The 20311-nt window shown below is 42.7% G+C and overlaps 1 protein-coding gene across 4 annotated transcripts in view; it reads right to left on the bottom strand.

Annotated features, from left to right (window-relative positions):
* Positions 1–5231: 5231 nt before the first annotated feature.
* The window catches only part of RALB (RAS like proto-oncogene B), a 74502-nt gene continuing 59422 nt past the window's right edge, over positions 5232–20311 (bottom strand). For all 4 annotated transcript variants that reach the window (XM_052656910.1, XM_052656924.1, XM_052656916.1 and 1 more), the window contains 3 exons: positions 14574–14782; positions 10729–10906; positions 5232–6814 (listed from right to left, as the gene is read on the bottom strand). In XM_052656910.1, coding sequence (XP_052512870.1) covers positions 6695–6814; positions 10729–10906; positions 14574–14782 — 507 coding nt within the window. In that variant the 3' untranslated portion in view covers positions 5232–6694. The remainder of the gene's footprint in view (positions 6815–10728; positions 10907–14573; positions 14783–20311) is intronic.

The following is a 20311-nucleotide window of genomic DNA, read 5'->3' as shown; positions in this document are numbered from 1 at the left end:
TTCCAGGTTGTCCATTTTATTGACATATAGCTGCTTGTGGTAGCCTCTTACAATCCATTGTATTTCTGTGGTGTCAGTTATAATCTCTCCTCTTTTCTAATTTTATTGATCTAAATCCTCTCCCATTTTTCTTGATGAATCTGGCTAAAGGTTTATCAATTTTATCTTCTCAAGAACCAGCTTTTAGTTTCATTGATCTTTGCAATCTTTTCTATTTTCTTTACTTCTACTCTGATATTTATGATTTCTTTCCTTTTACTAATTTTAGGTTTTGTTTGCTCTTCTTTCTCTAGTTGCTTGAGGTGTAAGGTTAGGTTGTTTGTTTGAGACTTTTCTGTTTCTGGAGGTAGGATTGTACTGCTATAAACTTCCCTCTTGGAACTGCTTTTACTGTATCCCATAGGTTTTCTGTTGTGTTTCTGTTGTCCTTTCTTTGCGTTCTTTTACTTCCTCCTTGATCTCTTCAGTGATCTCTTGGTTATCTGTTTTTGTCTGTGGTGGGTCTTCACTGCAGTGTGTAGACTCTCTGTTGTGATGTGCTGGCTTTCTGCAGCTGTGGCGCATGAGCCCTGGAGCATGTGGGCTCAGTAGCTGCAGCGTGCGGGCTCCAGTTGCAGCGTGCAGGCCTAGTTGCTTCACAGTATGTGGGATCTTGGTTCCCTGAACACAGATCAAATCAGTGTCCCCTGCATCAGAAGATGGATTTTTAACTATTAGACCACGAGGGAAGTCTTCCTCTCTTGGTTGTTAGTAGCATATTGTTTAGGCATCATATGTTTGTGACTTTCACAGGCTTTTTCCTGTAATTGATTTCTAATCTCATAGTGTTGTGGTCGGAAAAGATGCTTGATACAATTTTCAGTTTTCTTAAATTTACCAAGGCTGGATTTGTGACCCAAGATGTGATCTATCTTAGAGAATGTTCCATGTGTACTTGAATTTAGGTGGGCTGTTTCTAGAAACTTTTCCATTTCTTCTAGATTGTCAAATTTGTTGGCATTTAGTTGTTCGTATTACTCTTATTTTTTTGTATTTACATTATCAGTTGGTATTACTCATTTTTCATTTATTTTGTTTACTTGGGTTCTCTCTCTTTTCTTCTTGGTGAACCTGGCCAGAGGTTTGTCTATTTTGTTTACCCTATCAAAGAACCAGCTCTTGGTTGTTTTATTGGATTTTTTCTTTTGTTTTCAAAATCTCTATGCATTTCCTCTCTGATCTTGGTTTCTTCCTTCCTTCTGCTGACTTTTAAGTTCTGTTTGTTCTCCATTTTCTAATTCTTTTAGGTGGGAGGTAAGGTTAAGGTTTTTCTTGTTTCTTAGAGAAGGCTTATTTGGTCCCATAGATTTTCCATGGTTGTTTTCATTGTCTCAAGGCATTTTTAATTTCCTCTTTGATTTTCTCATCAATGCACTGGTTTTCCTAGTAGCATGTTTAGTCTCTTGTAGCCATTTCTTCTCATTTCTTTTTCTGAGGTTGATTTATCGTTTCCCCTTTGTGGTCATAAAATATATTTGAATTAATTTCTACATGGTGCCCTAGTATGTAGTCAATTCTAGAGAATTTCCCATGTGCACTTGAAAAGTATATATTTTTCTTTTGGATGTAATGTCCTGAAAAATGTAAAAAATCTACCTGTTCTAGTGTGTCATTTTGGGTCTCTGTTGCCTTGTTGATATTCTGTCTAGAGGGTCTCTCCACTGGTATGAGTGGGATGTACCAGTCTGTTACTGTATTCCTGCCAGTTTCTTCCTTTATGTCAGCATTTGTTTTATGTCTTTGGGTGCTCCTATATTGGGCGCGTGTACATTGACACACATAATACCCTCTTCTTGTATTGATCTTTTTATCACTATGTAGTTTCCTTCTTTATGGCATCTGTGTTAGTCTGTTTTGTCTGATACGAGTGTGTGACCCTGCTTTCTTGTCATTTCCCTTTGCATGAGCATCCTTTTCCCACCCCCTCACTTTCAGTCTGTGTCTTTTGCCCTAAAGTGAATCTCTTGTAGGCAGCATGTTGTAGACTCTTCCATTGACATTTAAGGTAATTATTGATAAATACATTGTTTGTTGCCATTTCAACCTTGTTTTCCGGTTGATTCTATATTTCTTCTTTGTTCCTTTTTTCCTTTTGTGGTTTGATGTCATACTATGTTTGTATGTTTTTTATATTATGTTTGTGTTCTTCTTGGTGTTTGTCAATCGATTATATGTTTTTCATTTGTGGTTATGCTGTCTTTCAGGCATGTTAACTCCTTCCTATATCCGCTTGATTTAGATTGATAGTTGTATAGACTAAAACACATTCTTTTTAAAAATCTACAAATTTTCTTACTCTCCTCCTCCACATTTTATGATGTCTTCCCTTACATCTTCATATTTATCTTTTTACTATTCATTGTGCTTATCATTGCTTTCACTAGAATTCTGATTTTTTCCTTTTAATCTGTATACTGGCTTTTTAAGTGATTTATTTTTCAATTGTGAGTTCCTCTTTCCTATAGCTTCTTGCATCTTTTCTATTTAAAAAGACCTTCCAATATTTCCTTTAGGAATATTTTAATATTATTCTTTTTAGTTTTTGCCTTCTGAGTTCTTTATCTCTTCTTCCAAATGATAATCTTGCTGGGTAGAGTATCCTAGGCTGCACATTTTTCTATTTCAAGACTTTGAATATATTTTGCAATTCCCTCTTTGCCTCTCTTTGCAATTCCCTCTTTGCAACATTTCTGAGGCGAAATCAGCTGACAGCCTTATGGGCACTTCCTGGTAATTAACCGTTTGTTTTTCTTTTGCTTCCTTTAGAATCCATTTTGATTATAATCTGTCTTGGTGTAGGCATGTTTGGGTTCATCTTGTTTGGGGCCCTCTGTGCTTTGCAGGTTCAATCCCTGGGTTGGGAAGATGCCCTGGAGAAGAGAATGGCAACTTACTCCAGTATTCTTGTTTGGAGAATTCCACTGACAGAGGAGCCTGGCAGACTACAGTCAATGGGGTCACAAAGACAACTAAGCAACTGAGCACAGACAGACTGCTTTCTGTACCTGGATATCCGTTTCCTTCTTTAGGTCTGGGAAGTTTTCAGCCATAATTTCTTTAAAAACATTTCTATCCCCTTTTTCTCCTTCTGGAGTCCATAATACACATATATTGGCACATAGGTCTCTTATATTAATTTTTTAAGATTGGCTATCTGTCTGCTGTTATGATCTGGTAATTTCTATTATTCTTTCAGATCACTTATTCCTTTTTCTGCATTATTCAATCTGCTCTTCATAGCCTTTAGCTCAGTTTTCGTTTCAGTAAATTTCTAGTTTTTCTTGACTCCCCCGTGTAATTTCTAGTTCTTTTTTTACAATAATATGCATTTCTGTTGATTACCTTTCTTAATCCCTTCCGTATTTTCATTATCTTTTTTGAACTCAGTGTCCAATAGACTGAAGAGATGTTTCATTGTTTGTTTTTTTCAGGTGTGTTTTCTTGATCTTTTATCTAGGAGTGTTTCATCTACTTCCCCATTTTACTTACATTTCTCTTACTCCATAAGTTTAGGAGAAGCAGTTACCTACCATGGTCTTGGAAGGGTATTTATATGCAGGAGAGTGCCTGTGTAGCTTGTGTGGGTTTAGCATTTTTGGCACTAGGGCTGGTTTTAGTGTGAATGCCTGCCGCCTCTTAGAAGGTATGACACTCGTGGTTAGCAGGGCCTTCTCTTTGCTCTGTGGTTGTCACAGCCCTGTCAGTCGCAGGATCTGCTTCCACTGTCTAGTTGTTGGAACAGAAGCCCCCAGACTGGTTTCTGAGCTGTGATGGGAGGTGGGTGGGACTGGAGAGCTCCCACTGGGAGAGGAGCCACTGAGTATCCCTCCACTGGAGCTGCTCGCCTGCGAGTGTCCTGGGTGTCACCTTTCACGTGCTGTGCAGGCTCACAAGGTACACTGTTATTGGTGCTGCTCTGAGTCCCACCTCAACTCTGGGTACTTCCCCACTGTTAATACTTATCCATGGTTAAGCTTCTATAGTATTATAATACCGTGTTTAGAGGGGAATTTTATATTGCAATGTAAATTTACATATCCTTTTTCCCCCATGTATTCATGTCATTGAAATCAGGATGGATTCACACGATTGGCAGGCTTTCTTCTTAGTGGCACATAGATTATGGTGATGTCTTAAAATCAGTGGTATATGATATCTGATGAACTAGGACACTTGTAGGAAATTGATATGTGTGGGTATTTTTCCTCTACACCACTTTATGGAGCTACCTTTTTCTGCTACTCTGCCACTCATTACCCTGTGGCCATCTGCTGGTCTTTGGGGCTTCTTCCTGAGTACCTTATGACCTCTGGACCAGCTGCACCCGAGCCTCAGGCCCTAAGTGGCTCATCTGGGTCTCTTAATGAATGTAGTGACATTGCACAAACTTGTTGACCATCCCAACTGAAATCAGCTCTATGTCCCAGAAACATTTCCTTTTACCCAGTTTTATGGTCATCAGAGCTATGATAGTTTCACTTATTTGTTTCTTTCCTCACTAAAGCATAAGCTCCAGGAGAATCAAGCTCTGGCCTATCTTGTTCAACACAGTATCTCAGCACCTGGGAACACAGCCTGACACCAAGTAGGTGGCTCAGATATGTCTAGAAGGAAGATTGCAGGAAAATGAGGTTAGGCTATGGATACAGTATCTAGTCGTTTAGCAAGGTTTCAAATTTATAAATAACATTACTTATTTTTCTATGAGAATCTCATCTATAAAAATTATTGTGTTGGGAAGATCCATTTCTGACCGCTGTCCCACTAAACATAATTTCAGAAATATACTATTGGCATACACCAAGAATAATTTCCATAGGATGCAACAATTCATACCACATTTAAGTAATTTGCACATTCCAAATCTTCCTGCTCTCGACTGGAACTAATGTCAAAAGGTGGCAAACTATGATGAAAAGAAAAAGATGGTTTCAAAAAATTCAACAATGTGATTACCTTCAACTTTTTTAAATTTTAAGAAGTCATCTCTCCCAAAGGAAAGATTTAGTTAAAATTACTGTGTATCAAAAAAATTATTTCCCACAGCACAATTCAAAACAATGAAATAAAGTTTGTAGAACATCTAATAAGAAAAATAATGAATAATTTACAGTCAATTTGTTTAATACTTATATTTCACATGTATGACAAAAGGATAAGATAAAAAGGCTGCAATTCTGAAAAACTCTGAATTTCTGCTTTTTTTTTATTGAAAAAAGCCCATGATTCTTTGGGAGGTGATAACAAGGTTGTTTTCCAGTCAGATCATAATTTCTACAATTTCTATAATAACCATATATTCCAAAGGTTCCCATTCTCCCCACCCCAATTCACTTTTGGCACCTATGTGAAATGTCACTTCTGAAAAATGGGGAAAAATATGCCGAGTGCTAGGTTTTTATCACAGTCTTTTCCTGATGAAAAACTTTCTGATTGCTGAATTTAGAATATTGACACAAAAAAGACGAATGATACGTCATCCATAAAAATCTGTTTTTTTTAACTAGATGGTTGACTCAAAAACAAATTTATATTAGATACAGCAACCAGCTCTCAGATGTGAAGGGGCACTGGCTTTTCTTATCCTGCTCCACTTCTTCTGATTTTAAATTCAGCATTTACTGAGCAGTTGTACAAGAGGTAGCCAGGTGTGTGGCACAGCTCTGGCTTCAGGAGTTCAGAACACAGTTTTAACTCATCACATACTTCAGAAGAACTGAGGATACACTGAAAGAAAACAAGAGAAAAGGTCCTCTCAGCCTCTGCAGCAAGGAGATGGTCAGGATGGAGTGTGCTGGTTATGGGTAGAGGAGCAGGGGCAGGACCTCACAACTGGCAATGAGGAGAGGCTTTGGCCAAAGGATTTTTTTTTTTAATTCTTATTAGAAAAGTATCCTTTATAAAGTATATTGATCTTGTATCTTCATTTATTATAAAGTATTGTGATCTTGCATCTTCCTTTATTAAAAAGAAGCTCCTTCACAAAAACCAGGATGCTGCAGAAGAGGAACCAGCACCGCCTGTGACTGGCTGACACTCAACTCTGAAGGATGCAGCTTTCATATTGAGAAGGATTTCTGAGCTTGATACTGACCTGCTTGGCCCAACTCAAAAAAATTTTTTTTTTAGCTCTGCTTCCAGTCCGCAGGGTATGGCCAAAAGACTTATCCAAAAAGTCTCTGAATTTTCCAGCATCATTAGAACCTAATGGGTGTTTCTGAGAACTACTGTGGAGCTGACAAAAGTAGGGGGAGTCTCACCCCACTCCTTGCCTCTCAAGAGCTAATAAAATAAGACATTTTTATTTCAAAGCAGGAGATACTAATGTTATCAAACTGGGGGAAAAAAGAAGAAACAAGGACAGTCTTTTTAACTACACTTGGCTAACCCCTGCACTACATTCATGGTTAACTTTAGGAAGGAAAAGAGAGATCAATCTCTGCAACCTCCTGACAAAGGAGCCGTCCCACGGCAGGGTCAAGGACTTATTTCTTCTGCCAGCCAACGATTCACAGATATTTTCCCCCATTTACAGAAGTGGGTGTGAAGGAGGTTGGGGAGCACAAGAATAGGCTGAGAGGTCAACGGAAGTCTTGTCTCAAGGAACCCGCCCTCGGTCCTCAGTGGTGACCCACTTGGTCCAGCACCTGGGCCTTCACAGCAAGCAACACCTTTCTTTAAAACTTTTCTTGTTCTTGCTGCTTTTCTTGCCATTCTTATCTTTGTTTTCTGATGTCTTCTTTGTCCTGATCTCTCTCATGAGGTCAAAGAACACCTGGGGTGGGGAGAAAAAGCCGTTCCATGATGTAATGAAGCAGTTAGACCAAGCAGGGTATGTGACTACATTTCAAAGCATCAAGCCAAACGTACTCTTAGGAACCACGGGCCACCAAAGACAAAAGGTTTAAAGAAAAGGAGAACAATTAACATTAAAAGCATTTTCTGGCTCTACAAAGGAGATCTCTCTGCTCACATCACATGGACAGAAGCATCACGCTGTTCTTGCATCCAGTGGCTTATTGCAGAATGATAAAAGCTGTTCTCAGGAGAAGTATGATGAGGGATAAAACATCACCGGACAGAGCCACAGCAGTTTGTGAAACTTACAGACACTGAGAATGATAACAGTCATCAAACTTCCCAGTACCTCCCAAGCACCAGGAGACAGAAAGAAGGCGTGAATACCCACTCCTGAAACAATGAACCCTAAGGGCAGGAACAGTGGAAACAGTGTCAGACTTTATTTTGGGGGGCTCCAAAATCACTGCAGATGGTGACTGCAGCCATGAAATTAAAAGACGCTTACTCCTGGGAAGAAAAGTTATGACCAACCTAGATAGCATATTCAAAACCAGAGACATTACTTTGCCAACTAAGGTCTGTCTAGTCAAGGCTATGGTTTTTCTGTGGTCATGTATGGATGTAAGAGTTGGACCGTGAAGAAGGCTGAGTGCCAAAGAATTAATGCTTTTGAACTGCGGTGTTGGAGAAGACTCTTGAGGGTCCCTTGGACTGCAAGGAGATCCAACTAGTCCATTCTGAAGGATCAGCCCTGGGATTTCTTTGGAAGGAATGATGCTCAAGCTGAAACTCCAGTACTTTGGCCACCTCATGCGAAGAGTTGACTTATTGGAAAAGACTCTGATGCTGGGGGGGATTGGGGGCAGGAGGAGAAGGGGACGACCGAGGATGAGATGGCTGGATGGCATCGCGGACTCGATGGACGTGAGTCTGAGTGAACTCCAGGAGTTGGTGATGGACAGGGAGGCCTGGCGTGCTGCAATTCATGGGGTCGCAAAGATTCGGACATGACTGAGCAACTGAACTGAACTGAAGGGCAGGAACTTCATCACAAGCCCCAAGCAGCAGACTTGTGTTTGCAGGGGTCGGGGAGAAGCAGAAAGAGCAGCCTGTCCCCTCCTCCCCACACCTGCACCCCCACTTCCCGATGTCAGCTAAAGGGGCTTCATCAGGAACTGATGAGACCTGTTGTGAATGCTAGTGTGTTACTTAGATACAGATTGTCACTCATCACAAGGTTTTTGCCCTCTGCTCCCAGCAGCCATGCCTGGGTATTGATTATACACCTCCTACAAAGAAATGTTCGTGATTTCTCATGGAGAAGATGGCAAGTGTGAGACTGAGAGCAGGCTTTCACCTTTGGACACTTGCACAGAACAACAGGCTCCTGTTACTTTCCTAGGGAAAGTGAGATCAAGCTTTCTGAGTGAGGGCTCCACAGGCACTCACCGCCAGCTCAGGGTGCAGTGAAGGATCCCACAAACTGGATCAGGCTAACCTAAGTATCCCTTCCTTCCCTTCAGTCTCTCAGGAAAGCACACCCCCTGCTCTGCCCAATAGTGGCTGAAGTGTCAGTCACTCAGTCTTGTCTGACTCTTTGCTACCCCATGGACTGTAGCCTGCCAGGCTCCTCTGTCCATGGGATTCTCCAGGCAAGAATACTGAAGTGGGTAGCCATCTCCTTCTCCAGGGCAATCTTCCCAACCCAGGGGTCAAACCCAGGTCTTCTGCACTGCAGGTGGATTCTTTACCAGGGAAGCCCAATAGTGACTAAGACAGCTTCAAATATCACAGGTTTTTCTAACAGCAAAAGGCAGAAGGGGGAAGGGTGCATGTCCAACGTCAAATGTTGACATAGCTGTTCACTGGCCAGTCTTATCAACAATCCCCTTTCCTGTGAACTGTTGACAAGTGAGTACAATGCTGCCTGTTGGTCATCAGTTTCTGCTGGTTCCTGTTTGGCAGGTCCAGCAGGTCAGGGCAGGAAGGGGAGATGACAAGGCACTCTGTGACAGCCCCTGCAGACCACGCCCACAGTTCCATGCCCGGCAAGTCATCCTGATTTTTTTAAATGAATTATGTGACTGGATTTCCTGTGTGTTGTAATTCTATGGCTAGAAAACTATTTGATAGAAATGGAAGGATCTGGAAACACAAAAGAATCAACATAAGAGCTAACAAAGAAAAAGGAGCTGCCAAAGGAACCTGCTTCACACTCCAGACACAACTAAACAGATTTATGTTGCTGGAGAGGCTTCCAGAGTGAACCCCTTCTGACACCAACATCCTAAATCTTCCAGCATCACTAGCTACAGTAGGGCTTCGTATCAGATTTCTTGCTCTTCAGGAAAGAAGCAAAGGAGAAGTGAGAAGGAAGTGGGGGGATTCAGATGCTGTGCAGATGGAGCAGATGTGTCCACTACTTGGCTGCAAAGTGATATGTGCAGGTTTTACAGGAGCCAGGTCATGACGTCAGAGCTAAAGAACAGGGTGACGGCAGAGAGAAAGTCTCAGCTTTAAATGCTCTGGGGTAACCACTGTGAACTTTTAAAAACAAAAACACATTATTGACAATACTAAAGTGGGTAGCCATCTCCTTCTCCAGGGCCATCTTCCCAACCCAGGGGTCAAACCCAGGTCTCCTGCACTGCAGGTGGATTCTTTACCAGGGAAGCCCAATAGTGACAGACAGCTTCAAATATCGCTGGTTTTTCTTTGTAGAAACTAACGCCTGTTGCTGTAATATGTCTCTAGTCAATAATGTGATAAAGGGCTTCCCTTGTGGCTCAGTGGTAAAGAATCTACCCCCCAATGCAGAAGACATGGGTTCAATCCCTGATCCGGGAAGATCCCATATGCCAAAGAGCAACTGAGCCTGTGTGCACCACAGCCATTGAGCCTGTGCCCTACAGCCTGGGAACCTCAACTATTGAGCCCACACACCGTAGAGCCCATGCACGGCAATGAAGAGTAGCCCCCACTCCTTGCATCTAGAGAGAAGCCCACACAGCAGTGAAGACCCAGCATGGCCAAAAAAATACAGTATTTTAAAGGCCTTGCATCGCTGCAAGGCAGGTTTCAACTGTTGGTGTTTATCGTTGTCAAGGTCATCCTTTCCTTAGCTACAGGTATTTGAATGAGAAAGTACTCTGGGGCTGAGGAAGAGAGAAGAGCTCCCTAGAGTGCCAATTCCTGGGAGAAACTATGATGCAGGGACTAAGTTATAAAGACAGGACTCCTGGGCTCTGCAGGGGAACAGGAAGGTGAAAAGAACAAATCTACCCAATTTGTGAAAGTGAAGAGTGAAAGTCACTCGGTCATGTCCGACTCTTTGCAAACCCATGGACTGTACGGTCCATGGAATTCTCCAGACCAGAATACTGGAGTGGGTAGCCTTTCCCTTCTCCAAGGCATCTTCCCAACCCAGGTATCCCGCATTGCAGGCGGGTTCTTTATCTATCAGCTGAGGCGTAGAAAAGCCCAAGAATACTGGAGTGGGTAGCCTATCCCTTCTCCAGCAGATCTTCCCAGCCCAGGAACTGAACCGGGGTCTCCTGCATTGCAGGTGGATTCTTTACCAACTGAGCTATCAGGGAAGCCCACCCAATCCATCAATGAGCGCAAAACCAAGAAGACCCCTGACACAGCCAGCCCTGCCCCGAGAGGATACAGGCCACAGAGCGTGCAAAGACATGGCCTCCACAGCCACGGCCTCACCCGCTGGGCTTCCATTTGGCCAAAGGCGCACACCTGACAAAAGCTGGTGTGTGGGTCGGACCATCCCTGTGCTTCTCGTCCTGATGCTAGGATCCATTCCCAACCCTGCCTACCCGGTCTCCCCAGAGCAGCTCCCCCAGGGCAGCAGGTGGCGGGCGGAGACCGACCTACCTTGTCCACATTGGCCCGTGTCTTGGCCGAGGTCTCCACGTACTGCACGCCCCACTCCTCGGCCTTGGCCCTGGCCTCCTCCACTAGCACCTGCCTCCGTTCCTCCAGGTCAGATTTGTTCCCCACGACGAGCAGTGGGATTTTATCTTCTTCAGCTTTAACGCGGAGGATCTGTTCCCTGTGGTGGTGGATCAAGAAGAAAGCAGCTAAGAAGGCTGGATGAGAAGCCCAGTTCTGCCAACCCATGCAAGACAGCGGGCATGGCGGAGGGAGCTGCCACTTACAGCCCCTCCTGAGGAAGCACCCCCTTCACCCTGTGGTTAACTGGAGTTCCTCAGGTCTGGTTTCAGTTTGCTGCACTAGAGTTACTAGGGGTGTGCATTACAAATGGAGGTTCCTGGGCCCATAAGTAAATGTCTGGGTAAGAGACCAGGATTTTGCACTTCAACAGCATCCCCAGTTTATGCTTTGCAAAAACAAAACAAAAAAAGGGAAAACTTGGGACCCTCTGGGATAGAAATCAGATAAAAGAAATATCTTCATATACAAAATGTTTAATAACTACGTTGGGAGAAAAAAAAGTAATTTCTTTGTAAGAATATAGAAAGTTCAAGTGGTAAGTTGTAAAGAGTCATGTCTCTGTGATCCCATGGACTGTTGGTCTCCAGGCTCCTCTGTCCATGGGATTCTCCAAGCAAGAATACTGGAGTTGATAGTCATTTCCTTCTCCACGGGATCTTCCCAACCCAGTTGAAATTCCCTTAATTCCAACCCAGGGATCGAACCCGGGTCTCCTGCATTGCAGGCAGATTCACTACTGTCTGAGCCACAGGAATATAGAAGGGAATAGTCTATTAGCAGACCATGAAATCAGTGTAGCAAGTACAACTGGTAATTCTTTTTATCTCAGCGAAATAGAATATTACAGAAAAGCAAAGAAACACCAGAGAGATGCTCAAGTATTAACAGTAAGTATGGTTTGTAAAATTCTTGCTTCAGTCCTAATCTGCATGTGTGGGCCTCCTGCCCTTCCCCCTAGTTCTGTGAGGCAGGAACCCTACTTCAATGTGCGTAATTTTTCTACTACAACGTGGTGGGAGAAAATGAGATACTCCAAGGCCTACGGAAAAGTTCTTCAAAAACATCTTTCTCTAAAGTAACTGTTACCTGTATGTAGCACATCAGACTTGATCACTACTAAAAATAACCAGCTTTCTAAATTTTTTTTAAACCACATATTTAAAAAAAGTAAATATTCCACTTCCATTATTTTGATCCAGGGGGAACACGTCTACTTCTATAAAAGACCCCTTCAAAAACATTTTGTGGAGATCTGTATTGATTTTTATATAATATAGGGTGACATTTCATAATAATAAAAAATACTTAAATTTTTTTCCATACAGTCAATTTAAGTACCAGATATAACATTTTTTTGTTGAAGCACAGTTGATTTACAGTGTTGTGTTACTTTTAATTGTATGACCAAGTGATTCAGCTGTACATATATTCCTTTTCATATTCTTTTCCTTTACAGGTTATTACAAAATGTTAAATACAGTTTCCTGTACTATACAGTAGATCCTTGTTGTTTAATTTATATACAGTAGTGTGGATTCCAAACTCCTTCCCTTTAAGAAAAATGAAAAAGAAAAAAAATAAGCAGATGCTTGAGAATTGCCTCTAAGTAGTTTTGCCACATCCTGCATTGCACAGGCATCAAGGAGCACACTGTGTTTAGAAGTTATGTGGTCAGTCTACACAATGAACAATAAAAACTGCTTTCTGGCTCATCAGGCTTACAGAGGCGTGACTAATTATCTCATTGATAAACAAGCACCAAGTTCTGATGTAACAAAACTACTTCTCTAGTTTATGGATTATGTCCAGGAAAAGTTTCAAGGAAAAGATGGTATATTAATGTTTTACTTACGTTGGGGCTTTTCCATTTGGAAGATAAATGCAGAAGTGCTGTTTTTAAACTGCTAACAGGCACCAAGGGCCTGAGTTTAACCATAAGGGCTCAGATAGCCCACACACATCCTGTGCACCGTGGGAACCTGGGCAGCTCCAGGGCTTTTCTTTAACTGCCCAGAGTTCAAGCCACAAGCACTAACTTGTCCTTTCCCTTCTTTCCAAACAAAGCCTTTCTCCCAGGAGGAGGTGCCCGTGGTGACCTGGGGACAGGACATGGTGGCCCTGTTACTCTTGGAGGTGACCTCTACTGTCAGCACATCCTTTCTTGGGGAGTCTTGGGGCCGATGGGAAAGCAAAGACTCAGGACGGGGTGAGAGACAAGCTGGTGCGTGCGCTGCCCCGCTCTGCCTCAAGGAGGCATCGCAGCAGGACTGTGCGGATGCAGGCCTAGCTGTGAACATGGGGGCTACTTTCGGAAACCTCTGGCTACGTCAGAAAGAGCTCTAAATTAACAGGATTTCTCCCCGGGAATCCTAGCCATTTAAGTGCTCACAACACGCACACCTTGGTTGCCGAGAACTGTTGATATTCACCCTCGGGAGACTGGAGACCAGGAAGATGACAAGTGAGGCTCTACCTGCCCCCCTTCCCCTTGCTCTGCCAGGGTCCCCAAGGCCTCCCTCCCAGCTCACTGATGCTCATTCCACACCTTGAGGGGATTTTTGGCTTCCTCCGTTTCCTCTTTGGCTGATGGCCTTCATTTCTGACCAGAACTTGCTAAAGAGTGAAAAAACAAATCACTATTTTCTTTTTCCCTTCTAGATTTGGTTCTTAGAATAAAAATTCATCTGAGAATCCCCTGGCCATCCAGTGGTTAGGACTTGGCCCTCTCATTGCCAAAGGACTGTGGGTTCAGTCCCTGGCCAGGGAACTAAGATATCCTGCAAGCCATGCCTAGCAACCAAAAATATGAACAGTCATCTGGAGAGGTCTGCTTCCAAGGAAGGGGATGAAAAACCACAGCTGTGTAAAAGATGGCAAGGGGATGGGGCAGAGAGACATCTTACCTGCTAGAATCCCTGGAGCACTGAGCCCGCACACTCTCTATTTCTTTATAGCAATATATTTCACGATTTCAAATAAGTGATGGCAGTGAACACTCGCCACGTGCCCATATGGTGAGACGATACGGGCCACCACACAGTGATGGTTCCACTTGGGAAATATAGCCTAACACAGCATTCCATTTCATCAGTAAGAGATTTTCAGGACAAGAAACAGAACACTAAGTACACTTGCCCTGGATCACAAGACTGTGACAGGGCAGGGACTCGGACCTGGCTGTGTGTGACCTACGGCCGGCGCTTCCCGCTCCGTGGGTTATGTGTCCCCTGGGAGCAGCACTGGGACCTGGCTGTGTGTGACCTACGGCCGGCGCTTCCCGCTCCGTGGGTTACGTGTCCCCTGGGAGCAGCACACAGTCACTCTGACCCTGGCGTCTATCTCCTGACATCGGAGGTCTCAGAAACCTCAAAGTAGAGCAGAACTGTTCACTTTTTAGCAAAATTATGAAAAGAGGTAAAGATCGTTAACTCTTACCAACCCCTGCCTCTCAGGATTTACATGAAAATAAAAACAACAGGTTCCTGACTGTATGGAATGGCTTTGTCCTCTTTAGGGACAACAGATCCTTCATTAAGATCATTTATATTTGGAAATTATAAACTGAGGAAGCCCAAAGAGCATGTAACAAACAATGAGCTATAATGTGCCAAGATCCATAAAGCCCCAGAAAGTTCTTTAGACAGATTTCTTCCTGATAAGAAGGCTCAACCCCGGAGGTGTATGCTTAACCCCAAACTCCTTTCAAGGCTGAGACACGACCGAGGGCACAGGGCTTGCTGGAGGCGATTTCTCGTCAAACGCACCTGAACTCGGCAGTTGCTGTGAATGACTCATGCTCAGTGATGGAGAACACGAGCAGGAAACCCTCCCCGCTCCGGAAGTAGTTGTCACGGATGGCCGCATAGTCCTCCTGTCCCGCCGTGTCCAGGATGTCTATCTGCACTTCTTCCCCATCGAGGACCACTTTCTTCCTGTAACTGTCAGCCTTGGTAGGTTCGTAGTCCTCCACGAACTGAGCAAACAGACAACACAATCAGTAATTAACAAAGTTCTAAGAGAGAAGAAAAGCTGCCAAAAAAATAAATTTCAATATATGGGCACTTTGCTTGTTATCAACTGAGTGTGGATAATTATCATACCATGTGTAAGGCACTATAAAATAAAGATAATCCCTTACGTAGTATTTCTGTTCTTTGCTCCTTTCAATTCTACCATTTAAAAATTTTGTTTAAAAACAGTAAGAGCAGATATTCCCATTTTACAGATGAGGACACCAAGCAGAGAGCAGAATGCTTGGCAATATTCTTGTCAGTATACAATTATAATTAAACACTAGTGATGGTAAGAAACGGAAGCTCTTATTCATAATCAACAGAATTATAAAACTCATCTGAAAAGTAATTGGTCAAGAGGCACCAAGAGGCTTAAATAACTGTACAACAAGATAAATTCCAGATGGGTCAAGATTAAACGTTAACAACAAAACACTCGAGAACTAGAAGAAAACATGGGTGAAATCCCTTTATTACCTTGAAGTGGGGAAGGCCTTTTTAACTATGACTCAAAATCCAGAAGCCATGTAAGAAAAAATTGATAAATTAGACTACATAAAAAAGTTTAAAACTTCTGTATGGCACAACACTATAAACAAAGACAAACGACAAACAGGGAAAAAGTATTTAAAGCCACATCACAAAGAGCTATATATTAACTAGAAACAGGGAGAGACAAAAGACCAAGCTGACGGGGAAAAGTGGCAACAGACAAACAATACGCAAAAATAAACATATATGATGCTAAACACAGGAAAAGATGTTCATACCCACTAATAAAATAAAAATGGTAACTACATAGAGATACCATTTTTCACCTACCAGACTGGCAAAAAATCCCAAAGTCTGACAACATACTCTGGGGAAAAGGCCCTCTTGCACATTGCTAGTGGGAGGAGACAACAATATAGTCTGTATGGAGACAAATATGGCAACACCTAATCAAGCTAGAGAAGGTTCGTCCTCCTTCCAGGAATCTAATTTACAGACACACATGCACAGGAACACACAAGGTTATTCACTGTGGTACCACACGTAACAACAAAAGGTTAAAAACCACCCCACTGCCCAGGCCATGGATCTACATAATGGAATACTATGCAGCTACTGAAAAAAAGAGAAGAAACACCCTGGGAGGACAAAGCAAAATAAAAGCTGTTAAACAGGAAAACCGAAAGAAACAAATGTAAATGAATATTAAATTGGTAATGTAGCCCAGCAGAGAAATAAAGTAATTAAAGAGACTTTAAAACAGAATATCTGGATAGAATACATCCCACTAAAAGAGACTAAAGACAAAAAAAATTTCAAAGAAATGTTAAACTTCCCTCAGTGGTTACATTATTTAGTAATTCTGACACAGAGCTATTTTCTTTATATTGCATCATTCATAAAATAAGTATTTTAATGTTATAAGTCAGGATATTCAGGGGATAATTTTAATGACAGCAATGTACTATTAAAATTGACTTCATGCTGGTATAACTGGATATCCACATGTGAAAAAATGAACTTGGGACCCTTATTTCACATCCCATACAAAAATTAACTCAAAATGGAGCAAAGACTTAAATACAAGAGCTGAAAATATAAACTCTTAGAAGAAAACATAAGGTAGAAACCTTCATAACGTTGAATTTAGCAAGGCCTTCTTAGATATGACACCAAAAGCACAAGCAGCAAAAGGGAAAATAGGTAAACTGGACTTTATCAAAATTTTTAAATTTTGTGCTTTGAAAGACACCACCAAAGTCAAAATACAACCCACAGAATGGCAGAAAATATCTGTAAAGACTGTATCTAATAAGGAACTATTTATATTCAGAATATATAAATAAGTCTTAAACTCAACAAGAAAACAATTTTAAAGTTAAATACCAATTTTAAAATGGGCAAAGGAAGAAAAAACCAAATGAAATGAAAAAAAAAATAGACAAAGGATCTGAACAGACATTATCGAAGGAAGATATACAAATGGCCAAAAAACACATGAAAAGATGCTCAGCCTGACTAGTCATTAGGAAAATGCAAATTAAAACCATGAGCTACTACTCCATACCCACTAACACTTTGGCCACCTCATGGGAAGAGCTGACTCACTGGAAAAGACTCTGATGCTGGGAGGGATTGGGGGCAGGAGGAGAAGGGGTGAGGAAGAGATGGCTGGATGGCATCACCGACTCGATGGACATGAGTTTGAGTGAACTCCGGGAGCTGGTGATGGACAGGGAGGCCTGGTGTGCTGTGATTTATGGCATCACAAAGAGTCGGACATGACTGAGTGACTGAACTGAAGATGCTGTAATCAAAAAGATGGACAATAACAAGCATTGGTGGGAATATGGAGAGATTATAACCCTCATAAACTGTAAAATGGTGTGGCTGCTGCAAATAGTTTTTCAGTTCCCAAAAAGTTAAACAGAGTTACCATATAATCCAGCAAATTTCACACCCAGGTACACACCCAAGAGAATGTGAGGTGTCCACACAAAAACCTGTAGGTTAATGTTCACAGCAGCATTACCCATAATAGCCAAAGGTAGAAATAACCAAATATCAACTGACAAATGAATATACAAAATATGGCATATCCAGACAATGGAATATTATTCAGTTGTAAAAAGTAAGGAAATAGATTCATGCTACAACCTGCATGAACCCTGACAAATTTTGGTAGGTAAAATGAAGCCAGACACAAAAGATCATATATGAGTCTATTTACATGAAACATGTAGAACAGACAAGTCTGTGGAAACAGAAAGCAGATTCATGGTGGCCAGGGCTGCAGGAGGGGGTAGCAGATTCATGGTGGCCAGGGCTGCAGGAGGGGGTAGCAGATTCATGGTAGCCAGGGCTGCAGGAGGGGGTAGCAGATTCATGGTGGCCAGGGCTGCAGGAGGGGGTAGCAGATTCATGGTGGCCAGGGCTGCAGGAGGGGGTAGCAGATTCATGGTGGCCAGGGCTGCAGGAGGGGGTGGAAGGTGATGGCCAGTGGGTATTAGATTTCTTTGAGGGGAATGGGAACTTTCTGGAATTACATAAGTGGTAATGGTTGCACAGTTTTGTAAATATACTTAAAAAAACCACTGAATTGTACACTTAAAAGGGTCAATTTTATGGTATGTGAATTATACTGCAATTTTTTAAAAAAGAAATGAAACACTGATACAACTGTAACACTGGATGAACTTTCGAAAGGTGATGATCAGTGAAAAAAACAGCATAAAGGTCACATACTAACTCCATGTATATAGAATGTCCTGAACAGCACCTCCATAGAAACAGAAAGTAGCTGCCAGGCTCCGGGTGGGGAGCGATAATAAGGAATGGCTGCTACTGTGCAGGGGGTGCTTTTTGAGGTGAAAAATATGTTCCACAATTACATCATGGTGATGGCTGCACACCCGTGTGAATACCCTAAAAATCACTCAGTGGTTCAGTTTAAAAGGGTGAGTTTCATGGTACATGAATTCTTCATAAAGCTATAATTTTTAAAAACTTTAAAAATCGAATTGAGGGACTTCCCTGGTGGTCCAGCGGTTAAGAACCCTCCTGCCAACACAGAGGACACGGTTCGATCCCTGGTCCAGGAAGACCCTACATGCTGCAGAGCAACTAGGCTTGTGTGCTGCAACTACTGAGCCCAAGCTCTAGAGCCCACATGCCACAACACAGACCCGAAGCAGCTGAATTACTGAGAAATGAAATTGAAAATATCAACATGAACTGATGGACCCCTTTGCAGAACACTGAAAAAGAGCCTTGTGTTATCAATCAACAGCTATTAATCCAAATGATTTTAATTCTAAAAGTAAAGACACTAAAAGTTTTAGTATTAATTTCTCTTATACTCATGTAACAATCTTAAAATAGAGAAAATATGAAAATTTGCCCTTGCTTCATAGCAGTATCCTCCTGTTAACATCTTTCCAAAGAGACAAATATATGACTCCCTCAAAAAAACCACCCCAACACCCAGTGTAAACTCAACACCACTGTAAAGCACCTCAGCTGCTTATTTCTGAACTTTCAAGGATAAATGCAGCAGGAGTTCCACTGAGTCCTCTGACACTGGGGTCCACATGTCCCCATGTGGCTGCATGGAAGCGCCTCAGTGCCAGGGAACATTGCTCATTATGAGAACATGAGCTCAGAGCCTTGACGCTGACATTTCTGTTAATAGGAGCCACCCTGCTGGTTTTGCCAGGCTGCTGGGGTTCTGTCTCAGATGCCAAGACACCAAGCCTAAGGCCAGCCTCACACAGACCCTTCGTCCTGAGCCACAGCTCAGCTGACTACCAGCCACTGCCAGAAGTCTCAAAGCAGTTGCCACCAAAATCTCTCCATTGCCAACCTCACTTATCAGCAAAGCAAATAGCTAAAAGTCTTCACATACATTAGGCTGAGGATTAAAAAGGTGGCTCAGCTGCAAAGAACCCGGCATCCAGGGCCCCTTAGTCACCCATGTGGTAAAGGAACCTCCCCACACTGAGCTGTCTCTGGCCAGGCCGCCTGACAGCAGCATGGCCTACTATTTAGGCTGGATGATTCCCCGTGTGGGGTCTCCTGTGCGTGTTTGGCAGCAGTCCCGCCCTCTACCCAGTGGGTGCAAACAGCTCCAGACACCGCCCATTATTCGGGGTTAGGAGAGGGCACAGAATCCCCTCCTTCATCTCCACTAATAGCTGCTCCTCTAACCCCTTCTCCTTAAGGAATCTTAATTCCTCTCCTCACCATCTCTTCTTCCCTAGCCTCTGTTACACAAGAAAAATAAGGAGTCTTTAGGAAGCAAATTACATTTTTAAGCAAAAACATAGACTTCCATAGCAGATCCTGAGATTTGCCTCTCTCATGCAAAAATGTTGTGGGTAAATTAAAGAGATTCTGCTAGATTTCCCTAGGTTGGCCTCTAGTATATCATAAATAAAAGCAAGTGTCAGAAACAAAAGTATACAAATGCTGGAGAGGGTGTGGAGAAAAGAGAACCTTCCTACACTGTTGGTGCTGCTGCTGCTGCTGCTAAGTTGCTTCAGTCGTGTCCAACTCTGTGCGACCCCATAGACAGCAGCCCACCAGGCTCCACCGTCCCTGGGATTCTCCAGGCAAGAACACTGGAGTGGGTTGCCATTTCCTTCTCCAATGCATGAAAGTGAAAAGTGAAAGTGAAGTTGCTCAGTCATGTCCGACTCTTGGCAACCCCATGGACTGCAGCCTACCAGGCTTCTCCGTCCACGGGCTTTTCCAGGCAAGAGTACTGGAGCGGGGTGCCATTGCCTTCTCCAACACTGTTGGTGGGGGGAATGTAAATTGGTGCAACCGCTATGGGGAACACTACGGAGGTTTTTCTGGAAACTAAAAATAGAACTGCCACATGATCAGGCAGTCCTACTCCTGGGCATGTATCCAGACAAGACAATACTTCAAAAAGACACATGCACCTCTTTGTTTGCAGCAGCACTATTCACAATAGCCAAGACATGGAAGCAACC

The sequence above is a fragment of the Budorcas taxicolor genome, chromosome 2 (genome assembly GCF_023091745.1).
Source record: "Budorcas taxicolor isolate Tak-1 chromosome 2, Takin1.1, whole genome shotgun sequence".
Taxonomy (NCBI): domain Eukaryota; kingdom Metazoa; phylum Chordata; class Mammalia; order Artiodactyla; family Bovidae; genus Budorcas; species Budorcas taxicolor.
Note: the sequence above shows the minus strand (reverse complement) of the source record. Positions and strands in the feature narration are given on the sequence as shown.